This window comes from Mirounga angustirostris, unplaced genomic scaffold (genome assembly GCF_029215605.1).
Source record: "Mirounga angustirostris isolate CCGP_5_RB_7025 unplaced genomic scaffold, mMirAng1.0.hap1 SCAF_6, whole genome shotgun sequence".
NCBI lineage: Eukaryota > Metazoa > Chordata > Mammalia > Carnivora > Phocidae > Mirounga > Mirounga angustirostris.
Window position 1 is genome coordinate 77207485 of NW_026991714.1, and position 18935 is coordinate 77226419.

General features: G+C 43.5%; 1 protein-coding gene and 1 non-coding gene across 2 annotated transcripts; one reads left to right on the top strand and one right to left on the bottom strand.

Moving 5' to 3' along the window:
• Nucleotides 1–603: 603 nt before the first annotated feature.
• On the bottom strand, nucleotides 604–16383 carry ANKRD22 (ankyrin repeat domain 22). The gene is made up of 6 exons (XM_064595531.1): nucleotides 16246–16383; nucleotides 9374–9565; nucleotides 5929–6036; nucleotides 3705–3782; nucleotides 1405–1503; nucleotides 604–1126 (listed from the first exon to the last, which is right to left on the bottom strand). The coding sequence occupies exons 1-6, from the start codon at nucleotides 16381–16383 to the stop codon at nucleotides 1049–1051; spliced, it is 693 nt and encodes a 230-aa protein (XP_064451601.1). The 3' UTR covers nucleotides 604–1048.
• TRNAK-UUU (transfer RNA lysine (anticodon UUU)) lies at nucleotides 6141–6213 on the top strand. The gene has a single exon. It is a non-coding gene; the product is annotated as a tRNA-Lys (tRNA).
• Nucleotides 16384–18935: the final 2552 nt, after the last annotated feature.

The window sequence follows — 18935 nt, forward strand, 5'->3', positions numbered from 1 at the left end:
TCAAAAACTAATGATGTAATGTATGGTGATTAACATAACATAAAAAAAAAAGAAATCCTTTGTCTAATAATTAACAATACTATTTTAAATTTTACCAAAGAATATAAACAGAATGAACAACCTTAGTAGCTACCTTGCATTCACAAGAGAATCAGAAAGATATTTTTGAACAAACATCTTGATCTTTTCGTAATTTTGTTCAAAATCAAAAGCAAAATGTCTAGAGGTATGCTGGTTAAATTGGCTCTCTGGAGGGGTGTGTGGGTGGCTCAGTAGGTTAAGTGTCTGCTTTTGGCTCAGGTCATGATCTCAGGGTCTTGGGATTGAGTCCTGCATCAGGCTCCTTGCTCAGCGGGGAATCTGCTTCTCCCTCTTCCTCTGCCCCTCCCCCTGGCTGTGCTCTCTCTCTCTCTCTCTCTCTCAAATAAATTTAAAAAAAAAGAAATTGGCTCTCTGGAAAGAAAAAGAAAAAGTTCTGACTTGTAGCATTTGCCAATTACTGTGGCATAAATACTCCCTCCCCTGACGACTGATGGATGATTTTATTGACGTTGTTTTACCAAGTAAATATTTACATATGAAGCTCACCTCCCATCCCCCTAACATATCAGTCTATACAAATATGGATACTTTGAATCTTCCTCTTACTACTCAAAAAGGACGGAGAGAAAGAGTTGTCTTCTGGGCATGATATCCACAGGACAGCCTCTTGGTAAGAGCCACACAGCTGAGAAAACCGAACCAGGTAACTCTGATCCTCTTCTTCGGAAGAGACTGAGTTTGAAACGTCACCTTTTTTTGGACCAAAATGGAGCCTCCAAGAGCTTTAGTGTTTCTCCTAGAAGGATCGTGACCATGGTGAACTCCACTGGGCAAAAGAAAATTCTAAATACAAAGCTCTTCCAAAATGTTAACTATGGAAACCACCATTATGGTTACCAAAAAAATCATAGCATCCAGGTTCAACGGTCCACAGAGCAATTGTCCAAAATGGAGATAGAATCCAGTCCTTTAACTTTTTCTACTTCTCCATGCAAGGCCACAAAGATTATGATGCTTTCCTTAGCATTAATTCAATCTGAGAAAACTTTAATCTCCGCGCAATATCCAGGGAACTCTCACCACGCTGAAGAGAAAAAGAAATTAGAGTTATTTATCTCCAATACAGTCCAACGTCAAAGCAAAAGGTCTAGCGAAGAGTCCAGACTGACTGACTCACATGCTTGGTAAAGGCTTTAAATGTCATTCGGCTCCAACAGTAATAGGATAACTTCATTGCTTAATGAGGACAATTAGTTTTGCTGTTAACAACATCAGAGCCAATTAATTCACTTCAATACAAAGTTAAAATGAGAAGATGATGCTGCTGGAAGAGACTTCAGACAACGGTCCACAGATGCTTACCTTGTTCTTGATCATGGGGTCAGCACGAGCTTCCAGCAGCAGAGGAATAAGGGTCTGGTTTTTCATTTGGCAAGCATAATGTAGCGCGGTGCAGCCATCCTGAAACAGAGGACCGACGCTGCGGCTCGTCAGTGGGCTCCACCGACCCTAGCAGGTGTCGTGTCACATCTCACAGCCTACAGCTAAGCAAACCAGTCGCAAGCCATCTATGCACAACTACATTTCTCGTACTTAACACGCCTTTCCCACCTCAACGTGCATATAATTCATGTCCTATAAGCCCTTAAGATCTTCCTCTCTCATTTTCTGTTCCCAACTTAAACAACGCTACTGCCGAATTATCTCAGGGATTCTTGGTAGGATTCCATATGTCTGGGCGATGACCCCCTTGATCATCTTGCCATCTTTTCTCCCAACGGGTCCCCTCATGGGCCTTTTTGCAAATATCATCCTCTGTGGTTGTTGATTAAAGTCCCCACAAGCTGAAGAAGGCAGCTGTGCTCATACTGTCCTAGCACAGTGAGAGGAGCAGCGCAGCTCTATGGAGAAGCCGCCCATACAGGTTTCCTGGAGCTTGTATTCTTGTTCTGAAATAGTGGATCTGCTCTGTTGGTACCAGTTTAAAACACTAACTCCAAGTGATAAGAAATGTACAGCTAGGGTGTTTGTGCCCCCCAATTTTGCTTTTCAAAATGCAGCCAAGCCACCATGGCTTTGGTATGTGGACAAAATATCAGACCTTATTAACTCTTCTGAGATCATAGCGAATAATGTTGCGATCACTCATTTTTTTAAGTGGTGAGATGGTAAGTGGAAGATCTGGCGCTGAACGTTCCCATGTGAAATAAATAGTCTAATTCCCTGAAAATACAATGCACCGCATCACTTAAAGGTGGAAAAACGATCTGAACATTCCGTTTTAGAAAAATGGTGGGGAAGGTGTGTCTGCATGCATATGGGGGCACACGGGTGTGCACAGGAACGTAATCATCCAGCTAGAGACACACTGAGAACGAGAAAAATATCCTAGAGCAATTTTCATCACAAAGTTTTCAACCTTTTGAATTTAAATGAGAAGACCAAGAAAAATCTTCAACAAATCTTTTACCTAATCTTTAATAACATCTTACTTAATACATTTCAAAGTTATCTACGGAAATGGTGGAGCACAGTGGTCATCTACTCCAATTAATCCAAAAATCCTATTTTAAATAAAAGGAAAAACATGCATTTCATAAACTTATTCTCTTGTGTTCTCCCCCCACACACACATACACACATGCACACACAGGCACATGGAGCTACCTCCATCTAAACATACAATACCAATATAACCAAAACTAAGACGATGTAAATAATGAATAGAAACAGCGATGGGCACATTTTCTCCATCACAAAACAAAACGGTAACACGCACGCACGCACACAGATACACACAACATAAAATGAATTAGGGGCCACAAAGAAAATATTGGTTCTTTTCGACTCAAATTTCAACTTGCCTACTTTTTCAATACAGAATTGGGAAGTCAAAATTTCATCCAATCAATAGAAGCAAATAAAAGCTCATACAAATAAACATTTGATCCATTTATGATCATTTAAGCGAGGAAGAGGCGTGCAGGGGCGAAAGGTGAAAACAAAACCTGATATTTAGAAACAGGAAGAAGTTAGGGGCTGCCGCTCGGCGGTCACTGCCCTCAGCACCACCTGGGCTCTGTGACCTTGATCCTTACCGATCTAGTTTACAGATGGGGCCTCTCTTACAGGTGGGCTGGGAGTTTGGCTGCAGCGGCTGGTACTCGCTGAGCTTACTAAGCGCCAGGCACACAGCCTTGCAAGATGGGTGCTATCAACGTCCTCACTTTACAGGTGAGAAAACCGAGAGTCCAATAAGTTTATGCCTGGCCACAACACACACAGACAAAAAGTGACAAGCCTAGACTGACATGTAGGCATTCGGCCTCCAGCGTCTTAACTACGGAGGATGGAAGTTTCTTAGCAGAGCCTTCATTTCTCATAGCTTCTCACCAAAGGGGGAGCGGTTCTTTTAAAAAAAAATGTCCTCTCGCCAATAAAGATTTTATTCCCATGACTTTAGTGGCACCATCAAACCACTTCAAGGTGGCCTGACTAGCAGTGAAAACGAAAAGAAGGAAAGACAATGGAATATAAAGAAAGCAAAGGAAAATGTCGAAGTGTCTAGGAAAATAAAGCAAGTAACTTTGTAGGTGACAAAGACATTGCCTGCAAAAACCATTTTGAATAGTCTTTCAAAATGACTAAACACACGAACTTACACAGTCTTTGGCATTCACGTCGACACCAGCATTGAGCAACGTTCGGACAAGAGCCTCATTCTGCTTGGTCTTTGACACCTGTTACAAACAGCAAGTACAGAAGAGGTTCATTGACGAAATTTTTCTCCATCTTATGCCTAGACTACTCTACTCAACAGGATTTATTTTAACCCCAACATGTCTATACGTCTATGCACCTTTCTTAAAATTTCCCCCACCACCCCGCCCCCTCCAATATCAGTCAGGGAAAGCCTGGATTTCTCAGAGTGCCGTCCTGGAATAGCAGCATCAGCACCCGGGAAATTGGAAATGTAAATTCGGGGGCCCCATGTTAGACCTCCCTTCTTTGCCTGGTAAATCCATCTTTAATATCCCAGCCCAAGCCCCTCTTCCTCCAGGAGGCTTTCCCTGACCTACCCGGCTGGGTGAAATCTCTCTCTTCTGGGAGAAGATCACCTCCCTGTATCACCTACTTTGTAGTAATTTTACATGCGTTCTGTGGTTATTTCATTAATGACCCATTCTTCACTACTCTCTAACTCTCTCGAGGACAAGGACTACACCTGTTTGCTTCCCCACTGCATCCCTCCCACCCAGCAGTGTGTGCACAGAGTGGGTCCACAGTAAGTATGTGCTGAATGAACGAACAAAGGAACGAAATGAACGAGACTCCTCAGACATCCACGTTTCCTGCCCAGTCCCCTGAGATTCTGACCACAGGACAGTTTGAGCATCCCCCCAACATCCCATTGCTTTAGGGAGCACAGCTCTCGAAGGGAACAGATGGGCAAGTCCTGAAGGTCATCCCTTTTGCCTTGCAGGAAGCCCCACCCACTTTCCTTCTTTCTTTTAATTCCCTCCCGCGTCAACGTGGAAACTGCCTGTCTCCTCCTACCTTTCTCTGAAGTAACACAGTCCTTTCTGGTCCCTTCCTCTAAAATGTTCTCTTACGCCTTGTGCATCACAAATGTGCAGTTTCCGGCCCCATGAATAAGTAGGATAAATTGCGCAATCAGAGGCAGTTATTCATTACCATCAGTATTTTTGCCAAAGCCTCCAGCTTTTAAACCTCCGACGGTCTTAGAAAGCAAGGTTGTGTGTCAACAAATTCTGAACGAGTCTTGCTCATCACCCTTGTGATCGTTTTGGAAATGAATGGTAGGTCCCTCGCCCGCCCTGAAACTACAAATATACCAAAGCTCTGTACTAAATATGCAGTTAATTTTCAAGAACTTTTCCAGGATAGAAGCAGATTATGTGTTTATCAGGGACTTATGTTTTCTTTTTCCCATAAATCCAAGCATCAAAATCGGCAGGATCATATTTGATTAGAGTTCCACAAGTTCTGTGACATTTAAATACCCAAGGAGGTAATTACACTTCCAACTGGCAGACTCTGTTCTGAAGCCTCTGGTAGCAAAAGTAACTAACATGCATGGTCTATTAGCTACAGAGGGAAAGGAGCTTGGTCATTTAATTGGATTAAGTGACACATCTGCTGAGTCATCTCTCAACGATGGAACCGGACTCCAGGTAACAAGGTGGGAAGAAGGGAATGAGTTAGTGCAAAGCTATCACTCAATTTGAAAAAACAAAAATAACCATCTCAAGCTTCATCTTCTACTCATAAAATGAATGCATTCCTACACCAACTATATCTTTTGTTATTCAACTCTGTCAAGGTAAAATGTTGGCTTGAAATGCTCTATAAAGATGTTCCGTGTTTCTCAACTTCTGGCTGCAAATCTCTTGGGATCTGCTTTTTAACACACAACAAGGGCAGGTCCAGAAAAATCAGAAACTCAAAGATGTGTACAAAGACACAAGCTCTTTTGACCAAAAAGGAGAAAAGACGTGGCAGGGGAATTTTTTTTTAATATTTGGGGTTTTCTGCTTTCTTTGGATGATTCTTAATCAAGATTAACTTATTTTTCTAAATAAACATCGCACAGATGATTTTACCACAGATTAACCTAGTTGGCTACCTTTCTTCTCACTTTCCTGCAATGCCAGCATTAAATAGATGTTGGAAATGTCATTTTTTTTTTAGAAATAATTATTTTTTCTTCTTCTTTTTTTTTTTTATGTTATGTTAGGCACAGAATAAGAACCAGGAGCTTATTTTGTTACTGTTTCTCTACATCTGACTGGCCCAGCAAAACTTGATGAGTCATGCTGTTGATCTCCTCCCCGTTTACCCTTTGATCACACTGGTGTTACTCACCATGAGGAAATACCCAATAAGCAGAACGGGCATTAAGAGGATAATGAGTAGGTAATCAAAGAAGGTAAATTTTTTCTTCACAGCATAATGCAAGCAGTTTCTCTCTTTCTGAAAATTAAGAAAACAAAATAGAGAAAATAAATTTTTTATTAATATTTATTTCAAATTTCATATTTTCAGATTGCCATATCAGAAAGTTTCGTTTGTGGGGCGCCTGGCTGGCTCAGTCGGTAGAGCATGAGACTTTTGATCTCAGGTTTGTGAGTTCAAGCCCCATGTTGGGCAGTAGAGCTTACTTTAAAAAAAAAAACAAAAAAAAACTACATTATTTTTTAAAAAAGGTTGGTTTGTGCTTTTTATTTTTATGGTACCCATGGCAACTCTTTCTGTGGAGTGTGTCTGATTAATAAGGCCACTTCTCCATTGTATAATCTGAAGATTCTCAGGGCGCCTGGGTGGCTCAGTCAGTTAGCAACCAACTCTTGGTTTCGCCTCAGGTCATGATCTCAGGGTTGTGGGATCGAGCCCCCCGTGGGCTCCGCAGGAAGTCTGCTTGAGATTCTCTCTCTCTCTCTCCTTCTGCCCCTCCCCCTCTCACGCACAGTCTCTCTCGAAAATCTATAAATAAATATTTTTTTAAAAATAAGATGGATTCTCACACACATGTTAGTTTTTTGGGGAAAAAATACATTGAGATAGAAACATAGACTGAGTTCAGTGTGAAAAGCTATCGTTATCCCTGACACATCTCTGGTATACAATTATTCATTTTGTGGTTTGTTTCTGGGAAAATCTTAACCACGTGGCATATCTTCCCTGTTTGTACATGCATACATACAGTGCTGGAAGAATGGAAATAAGTCAATTTAATTCTTCAAATATGTGACTATTTATCAGGTAACAGACTTAAGCTTCTACGGGCTGTGGGCAGATGTAAAGCCTCATGGCCTCATAATCAAAGAAAGGTAGACAGAAACAAACACAATAAATATAATGCAAAACAGGCCATGATGATTGGAATACCAACCAAATCAATGGGAAAAGAGAGAAAAGAGAGGTTAATTTCAACTTGGGGGAGGCACAGTTCTTAAATAAGAATAATTTTTGTTTTTTTAATATCAAGGTAATATGCTCTCTGTAAAAAATTTGTAAACTAAACAAGGATATAATGACAGAATTTAAAATCACCCATTATCATAGCCCAGAAATAATTGTTGACATTTTGGCTGTAGTGTCTTCCAGTCTTTTAAAATGCATTATGTGGGGGCGCCTGGGTGGCTCAGTCAGTTATGCGTCTGCCTTTGGCTTGGGTCATGATCCCAGGGTCCTAGATCGAGCCCCACATCGGGCTCCCTGCTCAGTGGGGAGCCTGCTTCTTCCTCTCCCTCTGCTGCTCCCCCTGCTTGTACTCTCTCTCTCTCTGTCAAATAAATAAAATATTAAAATAAAATAAAATAAAATAAATGCATTATGTGGAATTTTAAAATGTGGGATCATACTGCATATGCAAAATCATATCTGCTTTTTTTAACTCACATTTAGAATTCGTGCATTTTCTATGCCATTTAAAACTTCTAAACATATGACTATAATAGCTGCATGTCTTTCTATTGAATGGAGCTATTCTAATTTATTTAACCAAACCCTATCTGTTGGACTTTCCAAGATTTTAACTTTTTATTTTTATAAATTATGCTGCTTGGACATCCTCACTCATAAAGCTTTGTCAACATTTCCAAATTCATCCTTAGCAAAAGTTTCTAAAAGTATAATTGCTGATGTGAAAGGCATGAATGCTTTTCATATTGTATTGTTAAATTGTGCTCTGGTAAAATCATAATGATTTAAACTTCCTTCATGATCAACACTCGGTTTCCTTTTTTAATCCTGGTCAATTTGACAAGCCAAAAAAAAAAAAAAGGTATATTTATGTTTTAATTTAATTTGCTTTCCATAGAATTGATGTTCTCTATTAGGCATGTGCATATGAATTGCCAGCAGAACTGTGTGTTTTATTTTAAGGCCTTTGTTTATTTAGTACTTCTGAAAATAAGTCCTAAACATAGATTTAAGAAATGAGAAGGCACTGGTTAAATTATTAATGTGCCAAGATTAACATTGGGGGAAAATTAAGAAGATTAAACATTTAAAAGCCATTAAAAATATTTTAAAAACAGAAAATGTAAGCCCAACCCTTTTTGTGATAATATCTCTATTTTTCTAACGTATCCCTCAAGTCCTTTCCAAGATGTTCATGATTACCAGAGGATCCCAGCAGGCTGGCTCAGGTTCTGTCCCTTCTCGGGCCAATCCCTGTGTTGACCAACATCTCCTGCCCACAGCTTCCGAATAAATACGTCTCCCGACAGAGGTCATGAACCCACAGACATCTGTCTTTATCACTCCCACTCACTGCAAGCACACACATCTGGTTCCTCAGCTGTGAGCTAGGGAGAGTGTGTCATACTCCACTAAGCTGCATATCTGTGAGATTCAGTGCAGGCCTGACTTGTTTTTAAACCCAACCAAGCAAAAAAAAAAAAAAAAAAACAGTAGCTATAAACAAGAAGGTCCAGGAGCAATCCATTTTCTGATAATATGTTATTGCTGCAAATGAGCTGGTCTTGAACCAGAAGGGGCAAGGGGGGCCCTATAGGCTGCTTTTCCTCACTGAATGTATGTGAGTGGGGACAGGGCACTCATAATTATTACAAGTAATGACTTTTTATATTTACTCAGTGTACTTCAAATGTTGCTTGTTGCTATGATGCAGACACATTCAGAATGTTGGAAGTTGTTCTGAAAGGATGCTCATGGCAATACACACGTATTCTGCTCTTCCTTGATTCTGAAGATCCCATCAGCTAACACTGCATCTTAAATACAATCTTTATGCCTTTCTGTGTGGCTTTCAAGGAACCTCTGGTTCATGAGCTTGTTTGTCCTTAAATGTCTCACTAGCATTCTTCAACCCAAAAGCAAACTGTAGGATCTTCTGGAGAACATTGACCCAGGAGGCAAAAACCTAATGACATAACACCAGGAGGTCAATGTTTTTTTCCAGGAAATCTTTCTCATTACTTCTGTGATAGTGAGGAGGAGGAGCCAAAGAGGGAAGCGGGAAGGCAGGGAACAGCATGGGGAGGAGGAGGAAAAGAAAGGAAGAAGCTCTCACTAGTCAAACGAGTGAACAAGGACCTTTCTTTTCAGAAGTACGAGGACATAATTTACCACAAAATATGCCTGCTGACTGAACTGTGATTTATTTGGCTTTTTAGCTTAATAGAATAGTATGTGTCTGTCCCTCTAAAGTAAGGCAAAAAAAAAAAAAAGTTGGTATCAGGAGCTACGAGCAACAAGAGGACGGCATTCACTACTTCACTGCTGTGAAGAGAAAGGGTAACCATGGTCAGTGACCCTCCCCATTCATGTGTCATGGCCTCACCCGGTTTTTGAGGTTCACATCAGCATTTCTTTTTAAAAGGAAGGAAACGATTCTCAGGTGTCCTCGCCTACAAGCACAGATCAGGGGAGTGTCTCCATTCAAGCCATCTCGAACGTTGATATAGGCTCTGTCTTCTCTCACCCACCGCCACACTTGACCCAAGTCATTCTGGTAGGCTGCCTGGCAGACAGGCTGAGACGGGAAACACAAAAGCAGATTTTGCAATACAGGTATAATGGAACCCCCATAAGAGAAAAATCCTCACCCCGTCACTTAAAGCTCAAGTGTTTCCAGATTGCAATAGATTGCTTTGTAGGTGAGATCTTTGGTCTCCATCATGCCTAGGCTTAAATCCAAGCTTAAATCCATGAGGAAGCTCTTGGGATTTCCTAGATTGCCTGGCATACAGATGTGTCCACCTAATGAGGGAAAACATGGAAACAATATTGCAGACTCAGGTCAGGGAGGAAACTCTCTGGTGGGTGGATAGAAAGGCAGGATTTCACTGAAGACAAAATAGGCATATGGGAGGGATTTAGGGTCACCCTAGGTGATGACACAATGATGTATGGCCCCCTGTACTCAAGGAACCCGGTGCAGTGGAAAAGACCTATTTTAGACAAATAACATATAAATAACAAATGACTTAATTAACTGGATTCGACGCTTTTTATTTCGAAAGTGTTCAAAGGAGCTTTGCAAAGCACAATGGGAGCTTACCAGTAAGACCAAAGCCGACCTCTGTGCCCACTCTGCCCCTCCTTCTGGACCTCTCTTCTGTTTTCAATATCTCATGTTCTGGTCCTTCCATCTGAGCCCCTGCCCTCACTGCTCCCTCCGCACAAATCCTTTTTTCCCCTCTCTGCCCAACTGGATGCCTGTTGACCTGTCTGTCCTTCGTGCCATCACTGAATTTTTACTTTATCAAGCCTTTCCTGATGCTGGCACTGGTTGGCCGCAACTAGATAACTCTCATTCTTTCCTTAATGGTTTATAATCACGTGTCGCAGGCATGGGGAGAGGTTGCACAAGTGAGGGGAGGCGTCCAAGTTCAGGTTGCCAGAGCCCTGCGGACAGAGGCTGCATCATTCCACTCATCACTGGAATCGATTCGAGTCATATCCCCAGTACTAACACAGCCCTGGCATATGGTAGGGAGATACTGAATATTCTCAGACTGATTTTAATTAGAGACTTAAAAAAAAAAAAAAAGGCACTTAGAATAATACCGGGCACAGAGATGGGGCTCAATTTATGGAAAATTATTGTTCCTGCTTATTCGGTCATTCTTTAATTTGGTAACAAAGTCAGACCTCTCCTGGGCGCCAGCCGCAGTTGCCGGGGGACAGGGAGGAGGATAAAATGCACTACTCTTCACCCCGTGAAATATATTTACCAGTTGGGAATATAGCACGCGCACACACACACACACACACACACACAAGCTCACCAATAGGAATACAAAGTTAAAGAAGCACAGATTCCGGTTAATAAGCACCAGCTGAGGCAGACCTGAGTGACAAAGCTGGGGTGGTACATTTGCTAATCAATTCACGTTCTAACATTGCCAGATACCACATCCAGTGAGCTTTTGAAAGGTGCTTTTAAGCCCAAGGCCCAACTCATGAAAGAAACATCCTAACGGAAAGTCAGCTCAGTAGCAGATAAGAGGTGAGCTTCTGTACCCCAAAAGGAAATGAGCACGATACAGGGGTCCGAAATGCAGTAGAAATGCACAATTACACAGATCACTTTTCTACTACCCTGAAGTCATCCCTTGACTAGACCTCGTCACCAGTTGGGCTCAGCCGCGTCCCGGGTTTTCTGTCTGGCTGACACAGAAGTGACCCGAGCAGTTCAAAGGACGTGTATCTGCTATCAGGAAACTGGCTTGTCATCGTGGTTCTGCTACTATTTCCCTGGTGACCTTGAACAAATCTCTTCCCTTCATATGTCTCCGTGTCCTCAGTCACAAAACAAAGGAATAAAGTAAAAATTGTTCTATGTTGTCACACCCTATGACTGTCACACCCTGGACCTCAAGTGTCTCTCCAACCAATGCATCTTCCACATCAACTATAAGGTCAAGACATAGTCCTTTCTTTTTTTTTTTTTTAAGATTTTATTTATTTTAGAGAAAGAGTGTGAGCAGGAAGAGAGGCAAAGGGGGAGGGAGAGGGAGAGAATCTCAAGCAGACTCCATGCTGAGCCCAGAGCTCAGCGTGGGGCTCAATCCCACGACCCTGAGATCACGACCTGAGCCAAAATCAAGAGTCGGACACTTGACCAACTGAGCCATCCAGGTACCTCAGAGGAGTAGTCCTTTTTAAGCACAAATACTGCTCAAAAACTTTCATCGAGTCGCCCTTATCTTAGTAGGGATGCCCTGTCTTTTAAATTTAAATAACAAATAAAACGGAGCTAAATACAACAGGCAATGTTAAGTCACCAACTCTTAATTTTGCCAACTGAATACATGAGAAGCAAAATCAACATTTTGTAAAATAAAAGATACTTTAACATAAATGTACATGCAAAACAGAACTATTTTAACAAAATATATAAGGATACAATCACAGGAGAGAAAAAAGCCATCCTTTATATTAGATAGATTTAGCTATATGGAAAAACTTATTTCACTGTCTTTCTTTTTTAATTTCACTGTAAATCAGGGAAAATTTGCCACTAATTACTGCTGTCATTTGTAGGTCTAGCGTTTGGGAACTGATAGTCCACCACACAGAGCTACATAATTACACAATTGTGAATTGAAAATGGGTAGCTATAGAGTTAATTTTTCTTGTCTAAACATTTTAAATTACAACATGAAAAATACTGGAATATTTCATGTCGTCGGGCTTTCCAGCTTCTCTTAAAAAGTTAAAAGCTTTAAGAAAAGTTAAGAGCTTTGACAACACTTGTGACGCTGGGCCCACATTCCCAGAGGACACCAAATAAGCCCCCTCTGCTTGGGCTCCTCAAAAATCTTTTCAGAGAGTCCGCTGAAAGGAGGAAGGGGGAAAGTAGACAGTTTGCCTTCAAGAGACACCGGGTGCCTCTGAGTGCTTTCTGAATCCCACTCGAGTGATCATACTTAACATATTAACCCGATTTATCTAATCTTTCCTAATCTTCCTATACCCAGGCACAGAGTTCCTGTGTGTGCAAAGTAAAGTGTCCCCCTGGTTCAATTAGACACACAAGTGGTGGGTCCCAGGAGTTGAGTGAACCCCAGAAAAGGTTCTATGCTGTTGAGAACTCCCAGTGTCCACCAGGGGGCAGCTCAGGGTCACAAAAGCACTGACGAGGGCAGAAGGAAAGCCAACAGAAAGCTGGGGCCCAGAAAGAGGAAGAGGCTGTCCACTGGGGTTGAGGGAAGAGTTATTATGAATTCTGCTGACCTCTGAAGATTCTGGGACTTAGGGGAACTCTCGGTGAAGAGGAAACCAGTGGAGAACCTGGGAAATTGTCATGATGATTCTATTCCTTAGTACTCTTCTGTCCATCCTCATGGTCAAAGTACCAGTTCAGATCTTTGTCATTCTCACCAGGACTATTGCAGAACTAGCAGAAGCAGGGTCTTGCTTCTCTCTGTCTTGCCCTTCCAGCCCCAAGGCCACCCATCAAAAGCAGCAGCTTCGTGTCACTTCCCTACTGAAAACTTTGGTCACTTGGTGACCAATTGAGTTAGGATGCTCTCTTTGAGCTGACACAGGATTCTTCAGATCTCACGAATCCTGTCTTTCCAACTTCAACTCTTACCACTGCCTTATCTGTACCCTTGATCTAAGTAAACAAAGGCACTGGGGCGCCTGAGTGGCTCGGTTAAACTTCCAACTCTTGGTTTTGGCTCAGGTCATGATCTCAGGGTTGTGGGATCAGGCCCCGCGTTGGACATCATGCTGAGCATGGAGTCTGCTTGGGATTCTCTCCCTCTCCCTCTATCCTTCCCCCCACTTGTGCATGTGCTCTCTCGCGCTCTCTCTCTAAAGTAATTACATAAAATCTTTACGTAAATAAAGGCACAAGTATTACTAACAGCTATCTCCCCTGCTAGACTGAAAGCTACATAAGGGTGGGTATTCTGTCTGTACTCGTACGTTGTATCCCCAGCATCCCGCATACGCCTGACACATAGTAGGCATTCAGTGTTTATTTGGTGAGTAGGTGTATGAATAAATTATAATATGAGGTAACTTTTATTGAGTGCCTCGGTTAGTTCATTTAACCTTCACACAACCCTCTCAGCTAAATAGTATTATCACACCCATTTTGTATGAGTGAAACTGAGGGAGGTTGTCTTTCTAACCTATAGTCAGCTCATAAGTGGCAGGGCCAGGAATGAAAGCCAGGGGAATGACCGTAGCACGCACACACCCTGGTTCTCGTTACTGCAGGCAGTTTGCAAAACAGCCTTCACAATGTCTTTTGGCTATAGGTCTTTGCATTTGAGGTCATGTCTGGTTCCACCTACACCCCAGTCAAGCTACAGTCTACACGCTCAGGACACTGGTCAGTCCTCTTCTGCCCTGGGCCGCTTCCTGCTTCTGTGTTCAGATTCTTCTCCAAGCTGACCTAGCTGTAGCGATATCTGGCAAGAGGTAAAGAAGTAGTGGTCGGGGAGGTTGCAGGAGAAACCGGAAAAAGATATGGCCCAGGTGCAAAGAAGGAAGAATTTCGAGAAGGAAGATGGACTTAGGGAGTGGAGTGTAAGGGGAGGTTCTGGATCTGACCATGAAGGACCACCAATGCTCATAGAGCAATGGGCAGAAGGCAGACCACAGGGCCCTGAGCACAGGGTCTATGAGGAATCAGGCGATGTGACGAGAGGGATTGTGGCAGGTTGGGTTGTGAAAGCCAAGCGGGAGCGAGCGGTGCACAGAGGGAGGCAGCAGGGTCCAGGCCAAGTCCTGCACAGCGGCAGGCAAAGTGCTGGTGTCAAGGGGTCGTAAACCCACGCTCAGGAAGCAAACCCTCTGGGCTCCAATCTCAACCCCACCACATAAGAGTCGTGTTATTAGGACAACTTACTTAACCTCTCTGTGCTTAGTTCCCTTCTACATTTAATAATCACAACTTCTTGGGGCGCCTGGGTGATTCAGTTGGTTGAGCATCTGACTCTTGATTTCGGCTCAGGTCATGACCTCAGGGTCGTGAGATCGAGCCCCAAGTCGGGCTCCAAGCTGGGTGTAGAGTCTGCTTCAGATTCTCTCTCTCCCTCTGCACAACCCCCCTCATGCTCTCTCTCTCTCAAAAAAAAAATTTTTTTTTAATTAAAAAAAATCACATCTTCTTTATCAGGTCACGGAATTGCGACTGCACAGATAAAGCACTGAGCTCAGATCAGACCCATAAGAATAAACCCTCAATTAAGGTCAGCTTCTCTTACCATTATTAAAAAACACGAGGAGCCAGGGAAGATGGGCAGAGATGATCGTGAAAGAGAATGAAGAGCTGGTGAGATACAGAATAACAGTGGAAACATTGACTGTCCCAAACCGGATGACAATCCCAGCTCTGAGCAAAGCAAAAGAGGAAAAGCAGGTGGTTGGGATACAAAGAACTTCACACTGGCTAAAATGTTTGCCCGAAAGTCTGTGGTTTGATCTTCAGGCTTTATGCCAATATGGATCTATCATCAATAGAGACAGGCATATACAGATGAACTCAAGAAGCCACCATTGCATTTAAATCGACAAACTGGTTAATAACTAAGGAGACAGGATTGAGACAAGGAAGGAAGAGGCTCTGGAACATGGTGGGGACAATTCGGGGCAGCGATCATGAAAAGTGCTGCAGGACATGAACACAAATAGGACATTGCTTGAAACCTCCGGTTGTAGAGACCCAGGAGGAAGCTTCGGTGGGCTGAGGCGACAAGAAAGGCTCATGGTTTTCTTCAATCAAGGAAGGGTGGAGAAGGTGAGGGGGGCAAAGAACAAAGGTTAGGAAACAGGTCTGACCACAGGGGATTGGGAGGAGCAGCTCATCTTGGGATTCAGACCGAATGGACAACTCACGGACAACAGGTGGAGCTGGACGGATGTGGAAATGGAGAGAGACAAGCAGACAGCAACACAAAGGACCAGAAGCAGAGTCAGCGCATGTGATCTCATGGGAAATGGGACCGGTTATGGAGTTAGAGAGGAGGCAGAGGTGCCAAATCCTAAATGTTGCTGACCGAATGTGGTCCCGATGAGAGTTCATGGGCCATCACGTTGGGTGGCTGATTTGGAGCAGAGGCAGCGAGCGGTCCAGAAAGGAGAGGAAGGGCTTGTGATGTTGAGGTCATTGTGGATGACCCCGGGGAACAGAAAGAAAGGGGACATTGGGCTCAGGAATCAAGGAAGGTAGAAGTGGGTCTTAGAGGACAGTGGACAGAAGTGGGAAAACAGAGAAAGGGACACAAGCAAAGACTTCAAGCCATGGTCATAAAACAACACTGGAGGGGCGCCTGGGTGGCTCAGTCGGTGAAGCACTGAGTCCCACATGGGGCTTCCTGCTCAGCAGGGAACCTGCTTCACCCTCTCCCTCTGCCTACAACTCCCCCAGCTCGTGCTTTCTCTCTCACACTCTCTCTTTCTCCAATAGATAAATAAAATCTTTTTTAAAAATGTAAAAAAGTAAATAAATAAAATAAAACAACAACGGTGAACAAGAAAGAAGTAGATGGAAGTAGAGACCACCATGAGACTTCAGTGGGGACACAGGGGAAGGTGGCGGGGAGGAGATTGAAGAGAAGGAATATTTACCAAAAGTGTGCGTGCGTGAGTCCACATCGACTAACTTGTGGAGGGCGCCCCCTAGAGTTGTGCTCTGTGCAGCCTGAAAGACTAAGGCACAGGGTGAACAGAGCACACTGATAAACCAACCTTTCTCTCCAATTTCATCTGTTCCTCTCGTCTGTGCTCACAACACGCCAGCGAATTCAGGAGCATGCTGCGTTCATTTCTGTCTTCTGTCTTTGCACCTGCTTGGGAGCTGTATGGTTCCCGCAAAGCCCAGTTCATGGTTCATATCCGTGAAACCTCCTTGATCCATCCTACCCACGACAAGGACCACACAGTTCCTCATGCTGCTCGCTGGCCTTTTTCCTGTGCATTAAGTCTGGTCTCCCTAACCAGATTGTTGCCTTGATGTGAGAACCAGCTCAGTGTTTCAGCTCAGTGGTTCTCAAGTCTGACTAAGCATCTCTTTTATAGTACAGACTCAGATCCCACTACTAGCCACCGAATTAGAACCTTGGGAGGAGGGTATAGCGAGTAAGGTGCGAGCGTTAGTGTTATTTAAAGGTTCCCTGGCTGTGTCTGAGGCACAGAGAGGGTTGGGAATCACTGCAAAGGTACAAGGAAGGAGGCCCCATAATAAAAGTAAAGCCAAAATGAAACACTGCAACCCTTACAGTAATAAAAGGTGAAGAGCATCAGAAACTCTGGAAACTTGGAACATCAGGGACAACTCTTTGTGCCTTTTAGGCTTCCCGTGTACCTGGCTTTAAAAATACCCCCAAACTTGGTGCTAGAACCCCACCCCTGTCCCACTGTGTGTCTCACTTTTCCAGACCCTAAAATTTAAGAAGTGTCTTTCAGTAATGCATGACACGTTCAGCATGTGGATATCAACTAAAATATTTGGTAGATATTACTTAACATGATCATGTTTGGGGCACAGCCGGTTAAGCGTCTGCCTTCGGCTCGGGTCATAATCTCAGGGTCCTGGGATTGAGTCCCTATGGGGCACCCTGCTCAGCAGGGAGTCTGCTTCTCCCTCTTCCTCTGCCCCTCCCCTTGCCTGTGCTCTCTCGCTCTCTCTCAAATAAATAAATAAAATATTAAAAAAACACCTGAGCTGCTTGCACCATTACAGATGTCTCTAAGAGCCAGATGTTCCCTGAACCCCACTTTCAATGTGGTTTCCCCTAAAGAGTAATGGAACTTCTTCCCAGTCTACAGAAAGATCATGTGGAACTCTGCCTGAGCTTCAGAGGGCTTGGTAGGTTGCTCATTAACCATCCGATGATGAAGCTCCATCCCTATAAAATGTTTCCTAATGACTTCGGAGAAGGATTTGTGCTTTTTGAAGCAAAATGATTCAGGTAATTCTGGTGCACTCATGAAAAGTCTTCTCAGAAAACAAAAGAAGTTATGTTCTTCTCCTTCAGATTAAGCAATCCTAGGGAACAATATCAAAGGTTTCATTTTATTTGTACAATTAATCTCAGGCCATTCTTTCTGATGACTCATTTTGTCACATACTGGGATTTGGAAATTTCTTAGTAAATTCTTTCCTCCAGGTCAATAAAAAGGCACAGGGTTTTTTTTTTTTTTCAAAGGTTGCCTTAGGCCCATTTAGCTTTTATGGAACATGAAGGAAGGTCCCAGAAGTGGCTGGATTGTGAGGAATAGTAGCAATGAGGATACATGGAGGCAGGGCACACAGTTATCTGTTTTGTGTTCTTTCTCCTACAAGGTCTGCTTGAGACTATGTTGTCTTCACTGCTGGGAGGCCAGAGGAGCCCAGTGCTGGACTTCAGACCCTAGAAGTTCTGAGGTCAGTGATGACGACCAGGGGAGAGCAAGAAAGCTTTTCCCCATGAGGAGGAGAAAGGGTGGGCTCCAGCTGCCAGGATGGAGCAGATCAGAAGCCCAGATATCTCCCTACCACCTCAGACCACCAAGCAGGTGAGTGCAGAGCCCAGAGGAAGCAGGAACATCACCCGCACAGCCTCCTGGGCACCCGGACCTTCTGTCAAACAACGGCTACCCAAGGGTGAGGAGGACCAAGCTAGAATTACTGGAGCGTGGGTGATACTAAGAAGCAGAACAACCTTTAGCCAGACTTATGAGTCTCTAAACTCTGTACAGACAGTGAACCTTGTTGCCTGGACCTGCACGGGGTGCTGTCACCACCCCACCTGCGTGCACCACTCTGTCCATCATTCCAGTGGGCTCAGCCGTCCATAATTCCAATTCTCCACACATCTGTCCCTCTGCCTGGGACTCTCTCCCCAAGCTTCCCAAGACTGGTGCTTATTCCTCAGAACTCAGCTCCGGTGTCACTACCTAAGAGGAGTCCTTCAGGTCAAAGAGCATATGTGCACCCCTCCCCTTAATGCTTCCTCAATGTCACTTTTCATTATTTATACTTATTTTTACATGTGTATATTCATTTTATTTATTTATTTGAGAGAGAGCAAGCTAGAGAGAGAGAGAGAGAGAGCACTAGCAGGGGGAGGGGCAGAGGGAGAAGCAGACTCCCCGCTGAGCAGGGAGCCCGATGCAGGACTCGGGGACTCCATCCCAGGACCCCAAGATCATGACAAACACTCAACCACTGAACCACCCAGCTGCCCCCGTGTATATTCATTTTTTAAACTGGTATCTCCAAGAGGTCAGGGTCCACTTTTACTTACTTAACACTATCTACCAGGCACTAGCATGTGTCTGGAATGCAGTGTGTGATCAACAAATATTGTGGATTCGATAAATGGATGAGTGAATGAATGAAGAAATATTAACAAATTTTTGGCCCTGGTTTCTGTTCCTGCATTCAAGTTATCATT

Excerpts from the sequence above, each read along its gene's own strand:
- ANKRD22 (XM_064595531.1), bottom strand. The coding sequence starts at position 16,383 with ATGAACTGGGCTTTGCGGGAACCATACAGCTCCCAAGCAGGTGCAAAG. Across the intron at positions 9,566-16,245 it reads AGATGAAATTGGAGAGAAAG|CCTGTCTGCCAGGCAGCCTA; the intron begins GTTGGTTTATCA and ends TTCCCGTCTCAG. Across the intron at positions 6,037-9,373 it reads ATGTGAACCTCAAAAACCGG|AAAGAGAGAAACTGCTTGCA; the intron begins GTGAGGCCATGA and ends CTTAATTTTCAG.